This window comes from Cetorhinus maximus, chromosome 7, assembly GCF_964194155.1.
Source record: "Cetorhinus maximus chromosome 7, sCetMax3.hap1.1, whole genome shotgun sequence".
In the NCBI taxonomy this organism is placed as follows: Eukaryota; Metazoa; Chordata; class Chondrichthyes; order Lamniformes; family Cetorhinidae; genus Cetorhinus; species Cetorhinus maximus.
In genome coordinates, this window is record NC_135885.1 from 90,549,676 (window position 1) to 90,573,516 (window position 23,841).

General features: G+C 42.9%; 1 protein-coding gene across 1 annotated transcript in view; it reads right to left on the bottom strand.

Annotated features, from left to right (window-relative positions):
* Nucleotides 1-413: 413 nt before the first annotated feature.
* The window catches only part of LOC144682492 (uncharacterized), a 111,739-nt gene continuing 88,311 nt past the window's right edge, over nucleotides 414-23,841 (bottom strand). The window contains exon 4 of the mRNA XM_078544889.1: nucleotides 414-691. Within this exon, the coding sequence (XP_078401015.1) occupies nucleotides 550-691 (142 nt within the window). The 3' untranslated portion in view covers nucleotides 414-549. The remainder of the gene's footprint in view (nucleotides 692-23,841) is intronic.

The following is a 23,841-nucleotide window of genomic DNA, read 5'->3' on the forward strand; positions in this document are numbered from 1 at the left end:
GCTCATCAGTACTTGTCCAGGTAATGCTAGGAGTCGTCCTCCATATTTCTTCTGAAGAAAACTGGTCAGATGTATTTGTTCCAACCGAAGTGTGCTTTCTGATCAAATTCTGTTTTAAGCATTTTTGTTTAAAGTCTGATGGGGCTGGACAGTTCTTTCCCCCAGCTTTTAAAGCACTACACTGGGAAGAGTTATAGGAAACTGGTCTGGAGTTTTTGTAACTTAATTTTTCAGATGTAACTGAACCAAATGAAGGAACAGATGTGTTCTTGCAGCAATGACAACGATGATGATGACATAAAGATTTCTCATAGGAACTTTCAAGTACCGCTTCCTCATTCAGAGTTCCTTTACATTCTTCAAACTCTGACTTGTCAAATTCTTCTCTTGCATTACGTTGTTTTCTGTTTATTTGCAACACATACAAGTCAATACACAAAAATTAATTCAACTCACCTTATCAATATATTCTAAGAAAAAAACAATGTTATACAGGCGACTTTTCACAAACATACATTTTAAAGTACAATTATACAACTTAGTAGTTTGTCATTCAGTTTCACTGTCTTTGGTCGAGATCTTCCAATCCCACCAAAAGTCAATGGACTTTTGGCTGCCCGCCAAATCTTCTGCGATGGGTCCCACCACAGTAGGGCTGGAAAATGCTGGCTTTTGAGCCTGTATTTGGTAACTAAAACAAAAAAACAGCGATAACATTCATAGTGGGCAGACTTCAGATCAATCAGAATGCCTGGTGAATGTCACCAGTGAGGATCAAATCAATTTTGTGGTTAAACTTTATTTGAATTGACAAGCTATCCATTTGCTTCCAATGTTGATTGGCAGCTGCACATTTGAAAGGCAGGGTATCTAGTGATTGTAACATATATTGAAAGCGAGCTTTCATCTCCTAAAGCATGTGTATCATTTCATTGGTGCTGATTCTTAGATGCAGTTATTGAATGCTTTTTTCATAAGGTTGACTACTACCAGGGCACCCTCTTTCTGGGATACTGATGTGGAGGTGTAGTGGATCAGGGCCAGGGCCAGAAAATTTGGATGTCAGGCAAATGCCCTGACAACATAGCCAATAGGCATGCAAAAAGCATGTGGAACATCTGAATGCCTGCAGCATAATTTCAAGGGCCAGGATGCACAGACTGAGGAAGAGAACCCTCCTGAAGCAATATTGTTATTTCAACCATCAGCAGAGAAATTGAGATCCTACATGGCTTAGATAGTGAGTTGGAAGATTCTACACTGGGTAATTCACTGAGCACAAATGAGAGCAGCAGAGTCAGATGAAATGGGCAAATTAGGGGAGTGAAAGATCACAAATCAGCTCTGCTGAAAACGACATAGCTTTAAAACAAAAAGGCTTTCTATGCATCAGCAATTGCTGAGTGCACTGGGTTTCTTTCCAAGGAGCTTCCATAATGTGTCAGAGTATGGGGCAGTTTGCTAACAACTTGCATGGGATTCAGGTTATGTGGCATCAACACTAATCAACCATGGGCCATATGTGGTCACGTCAATGGACACTGCTGCTGGAGCCTCTGGCACTAATGGCATCTTCATATGAATTCTTAGGTAAAAGTCTTTCATTTGTATACCACTTTTCACAACCTCAGGTCACCCAAAGCAGTTAACAACTAATTAAGTGATTTTGGCATGTAATTACTGTCGTAACGAAGGAAAATTGGTAACCAAAGCAAATTCAAACAGCAAAGTGATACTGACCAAATCATCCCTTTTATTGCAATGTTTTTTCATTCATTCATGGGATGAGTGTCACTGGAAAGGCCAGCATTTCTTGCCAATCCCTAACTGCCCTTGAGAAGATGGTGGCGAACCACTTTCTTGAACTGCTGCAGTCCATGTGATGTAGATACACCCACAGCGCTATTAGGGAGGGAGTTCAAGGATTTTAACTCAGCAACAATAAGTAGCAATTACAAATCAGGATAGATTTGTTCTCATGCGTCTGCTGCCCTGTCCTTCTTTGCAGGTTATGGATTTGGAAGATGCTGCCAAAGGAGGTTTGGCAAGCTCCTAGTGCATCCTGTACATGGTGCACACGGCTTCCACTGCGAGCAGTGAATGTTTAGGGTGCCAATCAAGCAGGCTGCTTTGTCCAGGATGGAGTCAGGCTTCTTAAGTGTTGTTGAGGCTACACTCATCCATCACACTCCTGACTTGTGCTTTAAAGGTGATGGACAAGCTTTAGGGGGTTAGGAGGTGAGTTACTCGCCGTAGAGTTCCCAGCCTCTGACTTTCTCCTGTAGTCACAGTATTTATACTCCAGTTCAGTTTCTGGTCAATGTAACCACCAGGATGTTGATGATGGAGGAATTCAGTGCTGGGTAATGCTATTGAATGTCAGACGGAAATGGTTAGACTCTCTCTTGTTGAAGGTGGTCATTACCTGGCACTTGTCTGGCATGAAAATTACTTGCCACTTATCAGCCCAAACTTGAATATTATCCAGGTGCTGCTGCACGTGAGTACTGACTGCTTCAGTATTTGAGGAGCCACGAATAGCAACAAACACTGTGCAAACGCCAACAAACATCCCCACTTCTGACCTTCTGATGGTTGGAACGCCAGTGACAAAGCAGTTAAAGATGGTTAGCCATTAGGACACTTTGAGGAACTCCAGCAGTGATGTCCTATGGCTGAGATGATAGGCCACAACCACAACCACAAGGTTCTTACTTTCCAGTAGGTACAACTCCAAACAATGGAGAGTTCCTCCCCCTCCCGATCTCACTGACTTCAATGATGCTGGGGTTCCTTGATGCCACACTCAGTCAAATGCTACTTTGATGTCAAGGGCAGTCACTCTCAACTCACCTCTGGAATTCAGCTCTTTTGTCCAGGTTTTGACCAAGACAGTAATGAAATCTGAAACCATGCATTACCTGCGGAACCCAAACTGAGCATTGAAGAGCAGCTTTTTGAGCAAGTGCCACTTAATAGTGCTGTCAATGTCACCTTCTATCAGTTTGCTCAATGGGTGGCTCTGTTGGTTAATGATGGTATTAACACGATGGAGAGGGGTGACCTAAGTTCAGGAAACCAACATGTGGAAACAGTTTGGGTAGAGATGAGAAATGGTAAAGACAAGTCACTTGTGGGAGTCGTGTATAGGCTCCCTAATAGCAACCACATGGTAAGGTGGAGCATAAAGGGAGAAATAATGAGAGCTTGTCAGGAAGGCACAGCAATAATCATGGGAGATTTTAATCTACATATAGACTGAAAAAAGTCAGATGGGCAAAGGTAGCCTAGATGAGGAGTTCATTGAATGATTTTGGGATAGTTTCTTAGAACAGCATGTCCTGGAACCAACCGGAGAGTAGGCTACAATAGACCTGGTATTGTGCAACAAGGTGGGATTAATGACCTCATAGCGAAGGCGCCCCTAAGTAGCAGTGACCATAGTATGTAACCATTTTACATTCAGTTTGAGGGAGATAAGAGTGGGTCCCAGACTATGTTTTTAAACTTAATTAAAGGCAGGTAGGAGGGCATGAAAGAAGAGCTGGCTAAAGTGAATTGGCAAATTAGGTTAAGGCATGGGTCAATAGAGATGCAGTGGCAAACATTTAAGGAGATATTTCAGAATACACAGAATAGATACATTCCAACAATTAAGAAAAAGTCCAAGGGACGGACATCCATCTGGGGTTAACTAGAAAAGTTAAAAATAGTATCAAACTTAAAGTAAAAGTATATAATTGTGCAAAGATAGGTGGAAGGTCAGAAGATTCAACACAATATAAGGAACAGCAAAGGATAGCTAAAAGATTAATAAGGAGAAAAATTAGAGTACGAGAGAAAGCTAGCCAGAAATATGAAAACACATAATAAGAGTTTCTATAAATATTTAAAAATGAAATGAGTTAACAAAGTGAGCGTTGGTCCAATAGAAAGCATGCTTCTTCCCCTTGGGTGTCACGTCTTCCATGGAGCGATCCTGGCCTTTTTAAAAAATTCATTCACAGGATGTGGGCTTCTCTAGCTGGGCCAGCTTTTATTGCCCATCCCTAACTGCCCTTGAGAAGGTGGTGGTGAGCTACCTTCTTGAACTGCTGCAGTCCCAGTGGTGTAGGTATAACCACAGTGCTGTTAGGAAGGGAGTTCCAGGATTTTGAACCAGCGACAATGAAGGAACAGCAATATATTTTCAAGTCAGGATGGTGAGAGACTTGGAAGGGTGGTGGTGTTCCCATCTATCTGCTGCCCTTGTCCTTCTAGACAGTAGTGGTTGTGGGTTTGGAAGGTGCTGTCTAAGGAGCCTTGGTGAATTCCTGCAGTGCATCTTGTAGATGGTACACACTGCTGCTACTGTGTGTCGGTGGTGGAGGGAGTAAATGTTTTTGGATGTGGTGCCAATAAAGTGGGCTGCTTTGTCCTGGATGGTGTCAAGCTTCTTGAGTGTTGTGGGAGCTGCACTCATCCAAGCAAGTGGAGAATATTCCATCACACTCTTTACTTGTGCCTTGTAGATAGTAGACAGGCTTTGGGGAGTCAGAAGGTGAGTTACTTGTCGAAGGATTCCCATCCTCTGGCCTCCCCTTGTAGCCACAGTATTTATATGGCTAGTCCAGTTCAGTTTCTGGTCAATGGTAATCCCCAGGATGTTGATAGTGGGGGATTCAGTGATGGTAACACCATTAAAAGTTAAGGGGCAATGGTTACATTCTCTCTTGTTGGAGATGGCCATTGCCTGGTACTTGCGTGGCACGAATGTTACTTGCCACTTGTCAGCCCAAGCCTGGATACTGTCTAGGTCTTGCTGCATTTGGACATGGACTGCTTCAGCATCTGAGGAGTCCCAATTAGTGCTGAACATTGTGCAATCATCAGTGAATATCCCCCACTTCTGACCTTATGATGGAAGGAAGGCCATTGATCAAGCAAATGAAAATGGTTAGGCCGAGGACACTACCCCAAGTGATGTCCTTGAGCTGAGATGATTGACCTCCAACAACCATAATCATCTTCCTTTGTGCTAGGTATGACTCCAACCCATGGAGAGTTTTCCCCCTGATTCCCATTGACTCCAGTTTTGCTCGGGCTCCTTGACTCCACACTCGGTCAAATGTGGCCTTCATGTCAAGGGCAATCACTCTCACCTCACCTCAGGGGTTCAGGTCTTTTGTCCATGTTTGAACCAAGGCTGTAATGGGGTCAGGAGCTGAGTGGCCCTGGTGGAACCCAAACTGCGTATCAATGAGCAGGTTACTGCTAAGCAAGTGCTGCTTGATAGCACTGTTGATGACCCCCTCCATTGCTTTACTGATGATGGAGAATAGACTGATGGGGCGGTAATTGGCCAGGCTGGATTTGTCCTGCTTTGTGTGTACAGGACATACCTGGACAATATTCCATGTGGCTGGGTAGATGCCAGTGTTGTAGCTGTATTGGAACAGCTTAGCTAGGGGCGCGGCAAGTTCTGGAGCACAAGTCTTCAGTACTATTACTGGAACATTGTCAGGGCCCATACCCTTTGCACTATCCAGTGCCTTCAGCCGCTTCTTGATATCACATAGAGTGAATCAAATTGGCTGAAGTCTGGCATCTGTGATGCTGGGGACCTCCGGAGGAGGCCGAGATGGATCATCCACTCGACACTTCTGGTTGAAGATTGTAGCAAATGCTTCAGCCTTTCCTTTTGCACTAATGTGCTGGGCTCCCCATCATTGAGGATGGGGATACTTGTGGAGCCTCCTCCTCCAGTGAGTTGCTTAATTGTCCACCACCATTCATGAGTGGATATGGCAGGACTGCAGAGCTTAGATCTGATCTGTTGGTTGTGGGATCGCTTAGCTCTGTCTGTCACTTGCTGCTTATGCTGTTTGGCACGCAAGTAGTCCTGTGTCATAGCTTCACCAGGTTGACACCTCATTTGTAGGTATGCCTGGTGCTGCTCCTGGCATGCCCTCCTGCACTCTTCAGAGAACCAGGGTTGATCCCCTGGCTTGATGGTAATGGTAGAGTGGAGGTTATGCCGGGCCATGAGGTTACAGATTGTGTTCGAGTACAATTCTGCTGATGGCCCACAGCGCCTCATGGCTGCCCATTCTTGAGTTGATAGATCTGTTTAAAATCTATCCCACTTAGCAAGGTGTTAGTGCTAAATGCTGCCTCAGGGAGATCGGCTCTATTGTCAAAAATGTTAAAAATAAAAAATAAAAATTCCCTGACATGTCCCCTCACGTGACACTGTCACATGAGTTGGGACATGTCCATAACTTTTTAAAAAACTTTAATTCAATTTTTTAAAACCTATATGAAGCCTCATCCCGCCCGTGGATGAGGTTTCATGCTTTTTCTAATGCCCGCCAGGGCTCCTGGCCTGCCCGCCAACCTTAAAGTTGGACGGGCAGGTCCATTAATTAGTTTAATGACTGTGTCAATGGCCTCAATTGGCCATTAACAGGTTGGCGGGCGCACAGCTGATTTTGCTGAGTCCCCGCCTACCTGAAAATTTTAAATGGGGCGCGGTGACGTCGGGAGTTCCGCCCAACACCACCGCGCATCATTTTACGCGTCGGTGCGCGGGCCCCCACTCACCGATGGGAAAATCCTGCCCCCCATTCCAGTGGCAGAAATGTCACAGGAGTGGCTCTCTCAATATAACAGTACATTTGATCCCTCAATTACCCTTCATTAACTTGCCTAACAGCTGGGCTGAGATATTGCAGTCGAACCCTCTGAGTTCTGAATTTCTAGAGGTCACCAACCACAAGCATATCAATAATCTTCTTCTGAACATCAGCATTTTCGCACTTACCATGCTGAGGCCACTGTGGAATGCATCTTGTAGGAATATAGAGTACCCAAAAGTAAAATCTAAGAACATTATGAGCTAGCACCACTGAGAATATAGTATTATGGCATTACTGTAAGCCATTGAAATGCGATAGCATTTCCAATCATTAGTTGGTCCATGGAGCATTTTCATAGCATTTTATAGATTTTTATCCTGCAATGCCATGTACCATTTATATTGTTAATCATTTATTAGCAGTGCTTTATTAAGAGGAAGGATTATAAGAGTTGTTTTTGGAATGGTAATGAAGGAAGTGGGGATCAGGAATAGCTCAGGTGAAGGGCTGTTCAATGAACCTAGAACACAGGAGGAGTAGGCCATTCGGCCCCTTGAGCCTGCTCCACCATTTAATGGATCATGGCTGATCTTCTACCTCAACGCTGTCTTCCCACATTATCCCTATATCCCTTGATGTCACTGCTATCTAGAAATCTATCGACCTCTGCTTTGAACATACTCAATGATTATGCCTCAACAGCCCTCTGAGGTAGAGAATTCCAAAGATTCACCACACGTTGACTGTAGAAATTCCTCCTCATCTTGGTCCTAAATAGCTTACCTCTTATTCCGAGACTGTTTCCCCTAGTTCTAGACTGCCCCCCCCACCAACCAAAGGGATCATCCTTCCTGCATCTACCCTGTCAAGCCCTGGGTATTTTGTGTACTTCAAGGTGAGATCACCTTTCGTTCTTCTAAACTCTAGAGAATACAGGCCCAGTTTCCTCAATCTCTCCCCAAAAAATAATCCCACCATCCCAGGGATTCATCTGGCGAGCCTTCATTGCACTCCCTCTATGGTCAGTATATCCTTACTTGGGTAAAGAGACCAAAACTACACAAAATATTCCATGTGCGGTGGTCCCACCAAGGCTGTAAAAGAACTCTGGCTCCAGGCTACTGTTGGTGCCTTCCTGCTTCTGTGTTATTCTCATTATCAGGGTTTGCAGAAGGTATAGGCTCCACATTGGTTCCAGCTACTCAGCAAAGATGTGGATATTGCAGCCATATCACCCACCATCAACACTGATCAGAAAATTGATTAGGCCAGCCACACAACATGGCTACTCAACCAATTCAGAGGCTGGATATTTTACAGTGAGCCACTCACCTCCTGGCTCCCAAAACCTCTCCAACACCTAAAAAGACACAAGTCACAAGTGTGGTGAAAAATATTCCACTTGCCTGGATGAGTGCAGGTACAACAACATTCGAATTTCAGCACCATCCAAGACAAATAGTCCCATCCATCATCCTAAATATCCACTCCCTGTATTGACAGCACACTGTGGCTACAATGATTACCACCAACAGGCTTCACTGCAACAACTTGCCAGGGTTTCATTGACAGCGCCTCCCTAACTCATGACCGCCACCACCTTAAAGAACAAGAGCAGCAGGAGCATGGGAACACTATCTTCAAATTACACACCAATTTGACTTGGACATTTATTGCCATTCCTTCATTCTCGCTGGGTCAAAATCCATGTGCATCCTACCTAACAACACTGTGAAAGTATACCTTCATTGCACGGACTGTAGCAAGATGGCAAGATGACAAAAGAACTAGAACCTGAATATTAAATGATACAAGATCTTCTGGAAGGACAGAATGATAGGAAAATATGGAGGGATAGCTCTGTTAACCAAGGATAACATTAGTACAACAGAGAGAGATGAAGTTAGTTCCAAAGATCAAGATGTAGGATCAGTTTAGGTAGAGATAAGAAATACTAAAGGTAGAAAGTCACTTCTGGAGTAGTTTATAGGCCCTTTTATAACAGTTACCACAATGTAGGATGGGGTATACAGGAAGAAATAATGGTGACTTGTGAGAAGGGTACTGTAATAATCATGGATGATTTTAATCTACATATAGAGTGGGTGAATCAGATGGGCAAAGGTAGCCTGGCAGATGAGTTCATAGAGCTTTTGAGCCAGTTTCCTAGAACAGCAAGTTCTACAGCCAACCAGAGAGCAGGCTATTCTAGACCTGGTAATGTGCAATGAGACACAATTAATTCATGATCTCACAGTAAAGGCACCACCAGGTGGCAATGATCATAACATGATCAAATTTTGCATTCAGTTGGAGAGAGAGAAGAGTGGGTCTAAGACTAGTATTTTAAACTTAAATAAGAGCAATTGTGAGGGTATGAAGACAGAATTGGCTAAAATGAACTGGGAAATTAGTTAAAGGATAGGTCAGTGGAGAGTGGAGATGCAGTAGCAGACATTTAGGAAGATATTTCATGACACTCAGCAAAGGTACATTCCAGTGAGAATGAGACTCTGGGGGAAAGAGCTTTTTCCTTATTTCCCATGATAATTTCTCCTGCCTCTGCTTCGAAGAGACCAATGTTTAGGTCCTCTCTTCCTTTCTGTATACTTGTAAAAGCTCTGGTAAAGTTTACTCTCATATTCCTTATTTTTCCCTTATCACCAACTTTTTGGTGCCCTTTGCTACTTTCTGAAATGCTCTCAATCCTCAGGCTTACCTTACTGCTTCACGACTTTATAAGCCTCATCTAATATTATCCTTAACCTTAGTCAAGCACAGTTGGATCTTTCTCATTGAGTTTTTCTTTTGCAATGGAATGTATTTTTGTTGAACATTTTGAATTGTTTCTTTAAATGTTTCCCACTCATTTTTCACCACCATGCCTCTTAGTCTAATGCCCTAATAAACCTTAACCAGCTCTCTCCTCACATCTATTTAATAATTGGCTTTGTTAAAGTTTAAGATTCTTATTTGTGATTGGAGTATATTGGTTTCAAGCTTAATATGGAATTGAGTTTTGTTATGATCATTATTTCCCAGTGGGTCTTTTACTATGAGATTACTAATTAACTCTGCCTCATTACACAATACTAGACCTAAAATATCTTTATCCATAGTTCCATAATCAAGAAACTGTCACAAAAACATTCCACAAACTCATCTACCGGACCACCTTTGCCTATTTAATTGGCCCAGTCTATATTGAAGATTAAAATCTCCCACAATTATTGCATTATCTTTGTTCCACTCTCCAATAATTCCTTGTTTAATATTCTATCCAGTAATATAACCTCAGTTAAGAGGCCTAAAAACTACTCCCACAGGCATTTCCTGACTCTTGCTATTCCTAATCACCACCCACACTGATTCTACTCCCTGATCTGCCAAGTCAAGATCCCCTGTCCTTATGCCATCCTTTACGATCAGGGCTACCACTACACCTTTTCCATTCTACCTGTCTTTTCAAAATGTTCCATACCTTGGAATATTTATTTCCCAAACTTGATCACCTTGCAACCATGTCTCTCTAATGGTGATTAGATCTAAGGCATTTATATCTATTTGTGTCACTACTTCATCTATCTCATTGCAAATGCTTCATGTATTCAGCTAAAAAGCCTTTATGTTTATTTTTTATTACTATTCTCTGCGCAGATCTTAGTCACTGATGCACATTTACTGTTAAATTCTGTCCCTTCCTGGTGTTTACCCACATCGCTACAGTGTTCTGTTGCCTTGACTTTTCTTTTTGGATTTCTAATTCTCCCTTCAGCCTCCCTCTTCCCACCAACCACCCCACTGTTAGTTTAAAGACCTATCCACAACCCTAGGTATACGATTCACCAGGACACTGGTTCCAGCCTAGTTTAAGTGGAGCCCATTCCAATAGCTCAGCTCCCTCTTTCCTGACTACTGGTGCCGGTGCCCCATGAACCAAAGCTCCTTCTTCCCAAAACGCTTTTTCAGCTATGCATTTAATCCTCCAATTTGCTTGGCCCTGTGCCAATTGGCGTATGGCTCAGGTAACAATCCAGAGATTATCACCTTTGAGATTCTGCGTTTTAATTTGGACCCTAACCCCTCAAACTCTCTCAGTGGAACATCATTCCTAGTTCTACCTATGTCACTGGTTCCTACATGGACTATAACAACTGGATCCTTCCCCTCCCACTCCAATTTTGCCTTCAGCCATGAGGAGATGTCTTTAATCCTAGCACCAGGCAGTCAACACAACCTTTGGAGCTCCTGGTTGTGGCTGCAGAGAATAGCATTACTTTGATATATTGCTCCCTATCACTGCTTGGTCTTGCATTCGGGGTCTAGATGGGGCCTCTTTAGGGTTTGCCTGTTACGCTATGAATCCTACTATAGATGGTTATTTGTCAAAACCTTTTTTGTTCATTGACAGATCTATGTATGTGTCAGTATGCTACCTGAGGTTATACTTCTGCTTCCCACCAGATCTCAGTTACTTAATAATGTGACACAGCATCATAGTTAGATCAGTATCCGGTGTTCCTGATGTTAACCCTTTACTATACATCTCTCCCCCAAAGTGTCAGGTTTCACAGGGTTAGTCTCTGTGGTGCCTTGACCAATCTCCCTGATCTGATCCTGATTTTATTTTGAGGCTGATGACAAAGTGCATTCCTTCATCATTCAAAAAGACACCTTCCACCTATTAGAACCACATCCTCAAGACAGAGTTTTTCTTTTGCAAAATGGAAGGACATGGCATGATCTGGACACCTGGGTGCTAACCTTGGATTTTTTTTTAAAATGATGTCATAACTTCACCCTGGAACTGTCAACAAGCAGGCCTCTTCCAAGAAATCACCTGGACTATATGGTGCTTGAGAAGGAGTTGTTTGTTTTGAACTGCAAAGCTCATTAATTAATGAAAAGCTGGAAGACAAAAAGGCAATCGCATGGCAGAGGCAAACCTTAAGCTTGAACCTGTGATTTTGCTTTCAGTCTTGTTGGGGAACAAGCTGAGGAGGGAAGGCTACCCTAGCTGGATCCCTCTCTCTACCTTGCCTAAAATTGTGTGTGGCTATTAACTTGTAGTCAGGGAACCCTCACTGGATTGTAACTAGTCTGCATTTGGACCTGCAAAGCGGAGACCAGTTGATGAGAACTTCCAGGCATCCACTGGGACCAGTCTTCACATGAAGGAACTTCAGGTCCACAGCGTCAGGACCCTACAGACTTTATCCTTTATTTTATAACACCCATCTTTCAACGCCCATCTGTGCAGAGAGACTCTATCTGTTTGTCCTTTGTCTGTGTACGCATGTGTGTGTGTGGCGGAGGAATTCTTTAGGTAGAGATAGACAGTTACACTTCCCAATTACAATTGTGTTAACCAGTATTTGCAGCTTGTTAAAATAAGTTTTAAAACAAATTAATCATTGAGTTTTTTGAAAGAAGCCTGGTCAGAATATCTTTTCTTCTGGGTACTAGAAGTATAGGTACACAATTAGCCATTTTAGTGAGAAAATTAAACATTTAAGCTAATGGTACAGCCTGCAGAGTAGTGGGGCTTAAAAATTCGCACACTGCTCTCATCCCAGTTGTAAAATAAATTGGGGCTCTTGTGGGATTTGAAACGCAGACAGCAGGCGATTGAATGTGGAATAATAACTGGTAAGAGATAAAAGGACGGAGACCAAGTTTCTTATACGTTGGTAAACTGAAATGGCGTTGGAAGTTGATAAGACTTTTCTACAGATGAGAAATGTGACCTTGACTGGTTTACAAAAAGTAATTCAGCTAACAGAATTGGCGGATAAGTTGGAGTCAGAATTACCCGTAAGGGCGAAGAAAGCAGACATAGTTGAGGTAATAGCGCAGCATTTGAAATTGGAAGGGATACCAGAGAGACCATGTTCTCCAGGGGGTGAGTCAATTGAGTTAGGTAAGATCCAGCTGCGAATGAAGCAACTTGAACATGAAAAGGAACTGAAAAAACTTGAATCAGAGGCAAAAGAAAAAGAAAAAGAATTGGAATCAAAAAGGCTGGAGGCAAAAGAAAATAGAAAAGGAAAGAGAAAGAGATGAAATAGAAAAAGAGAGAGCATTTCAAAGGGAGCAAGCAGAAAGACAGGAGAAAGAGACAAGAGAACTTAAGCTCCAGAGGGAGAAGTTAACAATGGAGGAGAGAGAACAAATGAGAAAGGGAATACCAGTTTACGAGGCTGGACTTTAAAAAAAAGAGGCCTCAGATGCTGAGGAAGGTTCTGATGATGAAAAAACCTCCAACCCAAAACCCAGTGGGGAGATGTTTAAATTTGTGCACACCATCCCAAAGTTTGAGGAAAGGGATGTAGAGGCATTCTCTATTTTGTTTTAAAAGGTAGCTAAGCAAATGAAGTGGCCAAAAGAAATTTGGACATTAATCTTACAAAGTAGGTTGGTAGGTGGAGCTCACGAGGTTTATGCTTCACTTTCAAAAGTTTCTGTGGATTATGATGCAGTAAAAAAGGCAATTGAGTGCATATGAGTTGGTCCCTGAGGCAGACACGCAGGGATTTCAGAATATAAGGAAACAGCCTGGATAGACCTATGTTGAGTTTGAGAGGGTAAAGCAGTGTAATTTTGACCGTTAGATACAGGCATTAAAGGTAGGACAACAAGAGGATCTAGTAAGGTTGCTTACAGAATTTAAAGAGATCTGAGGGGGATAAACGAGGGTCCACAATTTTAGCCACACAATGTGGATGCGGGGGAATCGCTTAAGTCCAGAGAAACAAGCTCAAGTGACAGCAGTAATTCCATTTATGTTAGAAAATCACCTAATTGAGCCCAGTCAAAGCAGTTGGTGCGCTTCAGTAGTGTTAGTCCCTAAACCTGATGGGTCAACCAGATTCTGCAATAGGCTACAGAAAGGTTAATGCAGTAACAAAAACATATTCCTACCCAATTCCTCATCTAGAAGACTGTATCGACAGGGTTGGCAGTGCCACGTTCCTTACTAAGATAGATTTGTTGAAAGGATACTGGTAAGTACTGTTAACGTTGCAAGCTAATGCGATAGCGACTTTTCTCACACCAAATGGGCTATACCAATGCCAAGTAATGCCATTCAGACTAAAAAATGCTCCAGCCACTTTCCAAAGACTAATGAATCAGGTGATCACTAATGTTCATAACTGTGTGGTTTATTTGGATGATGTACATACAGGTTAATAGCAACACATGGAAAGACCATTTAAAACAACTGGAAGCCTTATTTAAACAATTACAGTCAGCAGATCTAGTAATAAACCTTGCTAAGAGTGAGTTCGCAAAAGCGCGAATAACTTATTTAGGCATATCATAGGGCAGGGTCAAGTGTTGCCAAGAACAGTGAAGGTACAGGTTTTGATGGAATTCCATGTCCCTAAAACTAAACGGGAAATCATGAGATTTTTAGGGATGTACGGTTTCTATTGTAAATTTGTGCCAAACTTCAGCATAATAGCGGCTCTACTAACGGATTTATTGCAAAAGAAAGCAAAGGTGGTATGGTCAAGAGAGTGCCAGACAGCTTTTGAGAAGCTGAAGGCAATTCTAATTAATGAACCAGTATTAGCCACCCCTAATTTCGCTAAACCCTTCACGCTGGCAATCGATGCTAGTGATTTGGGGGTGGGTCCAGTCTTATTGCAAGATGATGAATCAGGCATACAGAAGCCAGTGGGCTACTTTTCTAAAAAAAAATACAATTGGCATCAAAAGGGATACTCTACGGTAGAAAACGAACCCCTGAGATCGTCACTGGCTCTTAAGCATTTTGAGGTATAAATCCATCATGGCTGTAAAGAAACATTAGTATATACTGACAATAACCCTCTGGCCTTTGTGGAAAAGTTTAAGACGCAGAATGACAGACCATTCCAGTGGAGTTTGCTAATAGATTCTTGTAACTTGAAGATTGTTCATATTGCTGGAAAAGATAATATAATTGCCGATGCATTATCAAGAATGTAAATTGTTAATAATTATCTTGAAAGCAAGAAAGTTAGAAAACTATACAGATTTTGTATAAGGAATGAATGGCTGAGTGAGTGCATATTTGAATTCTGTTTATATGCTGTACATATCTTTTTCTGTATACTTTGTGATGAAAGACATTTGGAAATGGTGTTTCACCTCTTAAGAGCGAAGGCATGTTAGAACCATATCTCTCAAGACTGAGGTTTTATTTTGCAAAACGGAAGGACATGGCATGATTTGGACATCTGGATGCTAACTTGGGTTTTTTTTCCCAAAGGTCATAAGTTCACCTTGGAACTGTCAACAAGCACGCCTCTTCCAAGAAATCACCTGACCTATATGGTACTTGAGAAGGAACTGTTTGTTTGTTTTGAACTGCAAAGAACATTAATTAATGAAAAGCTGGAAGACAAAAAGGCAATTACATGGCAACGGTAAACTTTAAGTTTGAACCTGTGGTTTTGCTTTCAGTCTTATTGGGGAACAAGCTGAGGAAGGAAGACTACCCTAGCAGGCTCCCTCTCTCTACCTTGTCTAAAATTGTGTGGGGCTATTAACCTGTAGCCAGAGAACCCTCATCAAAGTGTAACTAGTCTGCATTTGGACATGCTAAGGATGAGACCAGTTGGTGAGAATTTCCAGGCATCCACTGGGACCAGCAGCCTACCTTCACATGAGGGAACTTCAGGTCGACAGCATTGAGACCCTGCGGACGTTATCCTTTATTTTATAACACTCATCCCCTGAAGCCCATCTCTGCAGAGACACTATCTGTTTGTCCATTTGTTTGTCAATGTGTGTGTGGCTGTGTTGTGTGCTAGAAAAGTTCTTTAGGAAGGGATAGATAGTTATACTTCCCGATTACAATTGTGTTAACCTGTATTTGCAGCATGTTAAAAGGAAGTTTTGTTTTAAAATAAATTAATCATTCTGAGTTTTCTGAAAGAAGCCTGGTCACAGTCTTACTTCTCCTGGGTGCCAGAAGTATAGGTACACAATTGGCCATTTCAGTGAGAAAATTAAACATTTAAATTAATGGTATGGCCTGCTGAGTTGTGGGGCTTGATAATTTGCACACTCCTCCCATCCCAGTTGTAATGCAACTGGATGGTTGTAGAATTACTTCTTGTTTCTGGTTCCTGGTCTCTATCCGGATGTATATAGTCTGTCCAAGGTTCCATTGGTTTTCTTCCCAAAGATATCAAGGCTTTTTGGTTCCTTCTGATAATTCCCTAATCCGAGCAACTGCTGCCTGGCCACCAGACTGATTGCTGGGCTCTTGCTTGGCTTTTCGCTGTCTCCAAATGACCTTGATGCAATTTTTTTTTTGAACATTTCAAGTCAAAGTGTTTTAGAGATGACTAGTCTGTCATTAAAAGCTAAGAAAAGTATTGGCGAAGAACTGGGTTGTTAGGAGTGTAATCCAGCCATCCGTTTGTCTGGCAATACACTTTTATTTGAATGCATTTGGCATCCTGTTGTTGTGTTTGCTTAATCTCTAGTCATTTCCTTTCCATGGTAGGTAAGTGTTTCCTAATGAGAAAAGCATATGCTTCCACTTCCTTAATAAAATTAAATTCTTCCCATTTGACTCCTTCCACTGGTATTCTTGATCATGTATCTGCCGTCATCTGGTACTTCCCTTGAACATACTCAGTAACTGCATCGTATCTGATGAGTCTCAGTCTAAAACATTGAATTCTAGGTGGCATTTTTGCAATTTCCTCTAGGTTACAAAGAGTAACCAAAGTGGTTGGTTTCAATTTTAGACCTTAATTAAGAGGGAGACAGTGGCGTAATGTCACTGAAGTAGTCATCCAGAGGCCCAGGCTAATGCCCCGGGGAATATGGGTTCGCATTCCTATGCTGGTAGAATTTAATAAATTTGGAATATAAAGCTAACCTCAGTAATGGTGGCCATGAAACTATCATCAATTGTTGTAAAAACCCCTCTGGTTCACTAATGTTCTTTAAGGAAGGAAATCTGCCATCCTTACCTGGTCTATCCTACATATGACTCCACATCCACAGCAATGTGGTCGACTCTTAACTGCCCTCTGAATTGGCCTAGCAAGCTGCTCAGTACAAGGGCAATTAGGGATGAGCACAAATGCTGGCCTTGCCAGCAATGCCAACATCCTATGAAAGAATAGAGAAAAAAAGCCCTTGTGGCTGCTAATGCTTCTTTCTCAATCGTTGCATGCCTTTTGTCTGTGTCCGTGAGAGATCCTGAAGTCTAATAAACTAGTCTTCTTTTTCCATCTTTTTGAACTTGAAACAGAACTGCACCAAAGCCTGCAGGCAGTGTGTTCATTGTTACAACTGTTGGCAATTCTGGACCATAGTGCACTAGAATTTCTGGTGAAATTAGGAGATTTTTGATCTTGTCAAAAGCATTTTGCTGATTCATATTCCAGCACCACTGTTGACCTTGTTTCAACAACTGCCTTAATGACTCATTGATTTCTGCCAAGGTTGGTAGTAACTTGCCTACTTGGTTAACCATCCCAATGAACCTTTGCAATTTTGTGATGATTCTAAGCTGTACAGCTCTTTAATTGCCTTGGTTTACTGCAAGTTTTCACTAATTCCTGAAGCTTGTAAAATGTGCCCTAAGAATTTTATCATTGGCTTTACAAATTCATATTTGTCGTTCAATGTCAAACATGCTGCTTGTAGAACCTTGAGGACTGTTCTCACTCAACAGTCATGTTCTTTCCTCTATGAACCGTATACGAGAATTTCGTCCATATGGCATATCACTCCTTCCATGCTTTCCAAGGTCTGATTCATCGTTCTTTGAAATATCTCAGGTGCAGAATTCTGAATGGTAGCCTGTTAAAACAATAATGACCAAATTGACTGATAAAAGTAGTTAATCTGGATTTTTTTGTCCAGCAACTGCCAAAACCTGCTGTTTGCATCCAATTTTGAGAAGAGGATGCTTTTTGCTAATTTGGTGAGACATTAATTCACTGATACCATCTGGTGGATTTAACTCTCTACTGATTTGTTTAATTGAGTTAAGTCCATGCAGATTCTAATTGAACCATTAGGCTTTGGTACTGTGACCATTCCAGAATGCCATTTTGTCAGTATGATTACTGGAGAGATGACCCCTCGTTGTAACATGTGTTCAATCTCACTCTTGACTTTGTCTAAGGGTGGGTGGGGGACCTTCCTCGCTGTGAAGAGACATATAGACTTAGCATCCATCCTTAGGGTTATATGATATTCTGTCTTCAGCTTTCCTAAGCCTGAAAATAGGGATGGACATTCATTTCTGAATACATTACTGGATCGCTCATCAGCAATTTCACCAACCTTGTAACTCAGCCTCAACTGCAAGCATGCTTTTTTGCTCAAAAATTATGATTGCTGGTTTTGTATAGCAGAGGTTCAATAATTCTTTATCCTTGTATATTAATCTCGCCACGTGTTGGCTTATTACTTTCAGTCCAGCCCCTCCTGGACTTTGCAAATGAATAGATGACTGGAATGTGATATTTTTAAGCCATTTGCTTCATCAGATAATACTGGAACACCTGCGTAAATATCAAACTTGAATTCCGTGGGGTGACCGTCAACTTCTAATTTAATGCTCCAATAATTATTCACTGTTCTGTTAACTTCTCTAGGATGGTATTTGTTTTTTCCATGGCTCTTCCACTACTTGGATTTGACTTAGCCATGTTATTTTCTCTTTCTTCCTGTGAGCTACTTGTATTTCAGGTGAAGCAGCACTTCACTTGCACCTCCTTCAATTTGGTCTACTGAATTCGCTGCTCCCAATGCGGTCTCCTCTACATTGGGGAGACCAAACGCAGACTGGGTGACCACTTTGCAGAACACCTTCGGTCTGTCCGCAAGCATGACCCAGAGCTTCCCGTCGCTTGCCATTTCAATACCCCATCCTGCTTTCATGTCCACATGTCCGTCCTTGGCCTGCTGCAATGTTCCAGAGAAACCCAACTGGAGGAACAGCAGCACATTCTCTGATTTGGCACTTTATAGCCTTCTGGGCTTAACATTGAGTTCAACAACTTCAGTCCATGAACTCTCCTCTATCTTACCCCCCTTTTTAATCCTTTTTAAAAAAATTTTTTTTATCCACTTACTTTTATTATTTTCATTCATTTATTCATTGTTTTATCCCCTTTTTTATCCCTTTTTCTATCCTTTTCCCTCAATAATTGCCCCCTCCCCCTACCCTACCCTACCTGCAAAAGGGCCATCTGTTACTTGTTCCATGTTGTTCTTTCTACCCTTGTTCTGCTATTAACACATTCTGCTTTCTTACCTTTACGTCACTATCAGCACCTTCTTTAGCCCTTACCACTACCTTAACACTCCCTTTGTCCTTTTGTCTATGGCATCTTTGTCAATCTCTCCTTAGCCCCCACCTATCGCTGGCCTTCTATCCAGCTTCACCTGCTCCACCGCCACCCCCCATTAAACAGTATAAATTTCCCACAGCTTCCAACCTGATAGTCGCCCAACCTCGGATGGCCCGCTTCTACCTCCTACCCAAAATCCACAAACAGAACTGTCCCGGCAGACCGATTGTGTCAGCCTGTTCCTGCCCCACGGAACTCATTTCTCGTTATCTTGACTCCCTTCTCTCTCCCCTTGTCCAGTCCCTTCCCACCTACATCCGTGATTCCTCTGACACCTTACGTCACATCAACAATTTCCAGTTCCCTGGCCCCAACCGCTTCCTCTTCACCATGGACGTCCAATCCCTCTACACCTCCATCCCCCAGCAGGATAGTCTGAGGGCCCTTAGCTTCTTCCTTGAACAGAGGCCCGAACAATCCCCATCCACCACTACTCTCCTCCATCTGGCTGAACTTGTTCTCACACTGAACAATTTCTCCTTTAACTCCTCTCACTTCCTCAAAATAAAAGGTGTGGCTATGGGTACCTGCATGGGCCCCAGCTATGCCTGTCTCTTTATGGGGTATGTGGAACATTCCTTGTTCCAGTGCTACTCCGGCCCCCTCCCACAACTCTTTCTCCGGTACATCGATGATTACTTCGGTGCTGCTTCATGCTCTCGTCTGGACCTGGAAAAATTTATTAATTTTGCTTCCAATCTCCACCCCTCCATCATTTTCACATGGTCCATCTCTGACACTTCCCTTCCCTTCCTTGACCTCTCTGTCTCAATTTCTGGTGATAGACTGTCCACCAATATCCATTACAAGCCTACAGACTCCCACAGCTACCTCAACTACAGCTCCTCACACCCCGCTTCCTGTAAGGACTCCCATTCTCTCAGTTCCTTCGCCTCCATCGCATCTGTTCTGATGATGCTACCTTCAAAAACAGTTCCTCTGACATGTCCTCCTTCTTCCTTAACCGAGGTTTTCCACCCACGGTCATTGACAGGGCCCTCAACCGTGTCCGGCCCATCTCCCGCGCATCAGCCCTCATGCTTTCTCCTCCCTCCCAGAAACATGATAGGGTCCCCCTTGTCCTCACTTATCACCCCACCAGCCTCCGCATTCAAAGGATCATCCTCTGCCATTTCCGCCAACTCCAGCATGATGCCACCACCAAACACATCTTTCCTTCACCCCACCTGGCGGCATTCCGTAGGGATCGTTCCATCTGGGACACCCTGGTCCACTCCTCCATCACCCCCTACTCCTCAATCCCCACCTATGGCACCTCCCCATGCCCAGGCAAAAGATGCAACACTTGCCCCTTCACTTCCTCTCTCCTCGCCGTCCAAGGGCCCAAACACTCCTTTCAAGTGAAGCAGCATTTCACTTGCATTTCCCCTAACTTAGTCTACTGCATTCGTTGCTCCCAATGCAGTCTACTCTACATTGGAGAGACCAAACGCAAACTGGGCGACTGCTTTTGCAGAACACCTGTTTGCAGAACACCTGTGGTCTGACCACAAGAAAGACCCAAACCTCCCTGTCACTTGCCATTTTAACACTCCACCCTGCTCTCTTGCCCACATGTCTGTCCTTGGCTTGCTGCATTGTTCCAGTGAAGCCCAACGCAAACTGGAGGAACAGCACCTCATCTTCCGACTAGGCACTTTACAGCCTTCCGGACTGAATATTGAATTCAACAACTTTAGATCTTGAACTCCCTCCCCCATCCCCACCCCCTTTCCGTTTCTTCCCCCTCCCTTTTGTTTTTTTCCAATAATTTATATAGATTTTTCTTTTCCCACCTATTTCCATTATTTTTAAATCTGTAACTGTAATGCCCTGTCAGGCTTTCCACCCCACCCCCACTAGAGCTGTACCTTGAGTGTCCTGCCATCCATTCTTAATTAGCACATTCTCTTAGATAATATCACCACCTTTTACACGTCTTTGTTCCTTTGTCTGTGACATCTTTTGATTATCTGCTCCTATCACTGCTTGCTTGTCCCTACAACCACCACCCCCCCAACTTCTCCCTCCCCCCCTTAAACCAGCTTATATTTCACCCCTCTCCTAACTTTACTCAGTTCTGCTGAAGGGTCATGAGGACTCGAAACGTCAACCCTTTTCTTCTCCACCGATGCTGCCAGACCTGCTGAGTTTTTCCAGGTAATTCTGTTTTTGTTTTGGATTTCCAGCATCCGCAGTAGTTTTTTGTTTTTAAATTTCATCACATTTCTACTTCTCTTTAGCTCTGAAGAAGGGTCATACAGATTCAAAACATTAACTCTGTTTTTCTCTCCACTTATGCTGTCAGACCTGCTGAGTTTCTCCAGCATTTTCTGTTTTTACTTCAGATTTCCAGCATCCACAGTATTTTGCTTTTAATTTTAAAATGTCTTTTCTTTCCACGGTTGTGACACAGTGCTCCCCCTGCTGGACATTCTTTCTTCTGCAAGGTTTTCCCGGCAAACCGAGAGCATTTCAAGTTGGCGGTTGATACACTTTTCTCCAATTTCATGGGCTTTTGCTTCAATGCGCTTTCTGCTTTCTGTCATTTAAATTGAATGGCCTCACTCATTCTTTTCCAAGGGACAGTGCTTTCCCCATGAACAACCACTGCTTAGCTTCCTAAGCTCAGTCTGTCGCACTGTGCTGCCTTTGTGAGAGTTAAATCTCCCATTTGCAATAGATCTGATAGGGTCTCATCTAAGACCCCAACTACTATGCATTCACACATTAATTCGTCTGAGGATCCTCGAATCACAATTTTCTGTTGTACAGGTCATTAATGAATGAATCCATGCATTCACTCGGTTTTTGTCTCCTCATTAAATTTTACTCGTTCATTGATTAAATCTTTTTGAATGCAAGTACGCATCAACTACCTGGAGGACTTCACTGTATAAGCTTGAAGCCTCATCAACTCCCTGTCTCACTGTTACATAGTCTGCAACAGGCCCCATTGCAAAGAGTACTGACCTGATCCTTTTGTTCCTTCTTGTGCAAACCTGAAGCTGTTCTGTATCTGGAGAATCTCCTCCTCCAATTGTCCCAAGGTTGAGCCTGTTGCGAGCCTTCAGCGTTTTGGAAAGATTATGGGGTGGCAATGTAGACTCCATGTTTGTCCTAAGCTCTGGGTCTGTTTCTGCTTCAGTATTTTGGCTTGTAGATTGTGGTCTGTATTCACTGCTGTCTGGACTCCGTGTCTGTGTGTCAGCTTGCATCTGCTGCACCAAGGATGCTCTGTTCTCAAGTGAGACTTCAATCATTTTTCTGCTTGCTCTTTTTGTCAGAATTTGTAAGTCTTTCAGGTCTGCACTCGGAGTTTTTCTGTATCTTTTACACTCTGTCTGCTGCCACATTTCTTCTTGCATTCAGGATCTAAATGAGTTTTCTTTATAGGTTTCCTGTTACACTAAGAATGCTGTCAAAGACTTTATTCTCGTAAAAAACATTCTTGTTTATCTAGAGCCATGTACATCTCAGTACACTACCTGAGGTTGTACTTCTATTTACTCATGTGACATTGCATCAGTTACATCAGCATCAGGTGCTCCTGATGTTAACCCTTTACTCTACAATCACTACCATATTCCTTTTTGCACCCCCACCCCACGCCCGCAACCTGAATAGCATCCTGAACTCAGGTATCGAGTATGGAGCCCGCAGCCCTGGCATGTGTTGAAGGTCCATCTGTGGTGGGCTAGCTGAAGGTTCTTTGGATTAAAGCCTCCTGGGTGTCCCTGCCTCCATGGTGTATGCCCAGGTCAGCGTCTACCCCCTAAGCGTTCTCCTGCGCGTGCTCATCCTCGGACTCACTGCTAGACTCATCGTGTGCATCCGGAGCAACTGCGTCCACATCTTCCTCGTCCACTGTGTCGCCCCTTTCCAGTGCCAGATTGTGGAGAGCGCAGCATGCAACCTCTGTCAGTTTGCTCAACCACTTTGCAGTCCTTGTTCTCATGCCCACAGACAGCAAGCTTTTTAGTCAAAACCAAGGTCTGAGGCTCCTCCATCACTACATGCTGCTTCTCCATACCTTCCTAACACACTGTTGCACCCTGCTGTCCTTGACCATTAATGAATTGGGTAAAATTCTACCCAACCTAAAACATGTGACTGTCTCCCGGAAAAAAGTGCCCAGGTAACTCCCTCCCTCCCTGACATCCCACAATGTCTGCAATTCAGATTCCAGCTCAGCAAATGGGAGCCAAAGTTCCTCAAGCTGTAGACATTTAGCACAGATATGGTTGTCCAGGACTGCGATGCTCCATAGGTTCCCACACATTGCAGTCACATCACACCAACATTCCCTGCCATGTCTGTCTAACCTTATTTATTTAATTAGACAATTAATTATTGATTTAATTAGCTAAAGTAATAGAAAGTTAGTGTTTCCTTGCTAGTAGACAAAAGAAGAACACTCACTAGCTACCAGAAGCTGAAAGAAGTATTAAAAGCAGTACCTTCTCTCTCTGCACCAAATTCCCAACTTACTACTCAGTTCACGGGCAATTTGTCCTCGGATCACTCTCTGCATCCTCACTCTGGTTCAGTAGTGAAATCTGTCTAGTTTCAAAGGGCTGATGACTCACACTCTGACCCTATAGATCCCATGGACAGGGCAAATAAATATGCAGTTTGGCCTCCTGCTTTGTGAACTTCCTTGTTACCCAACTGCATCTCAATTGAGTTCTCCCCTTTTTTACTTCTGTTGCTCTTATTCCTTCAACAATAATGGAATGGCCAAGATGATTCCTCTCTTCTGCAATAGCTACTACCTTCCTGAAGGTAACTTAGCAACTCCAAAGAAAAGCACAGCAATTTTCCAGCCAATATTGATAATAATGTGA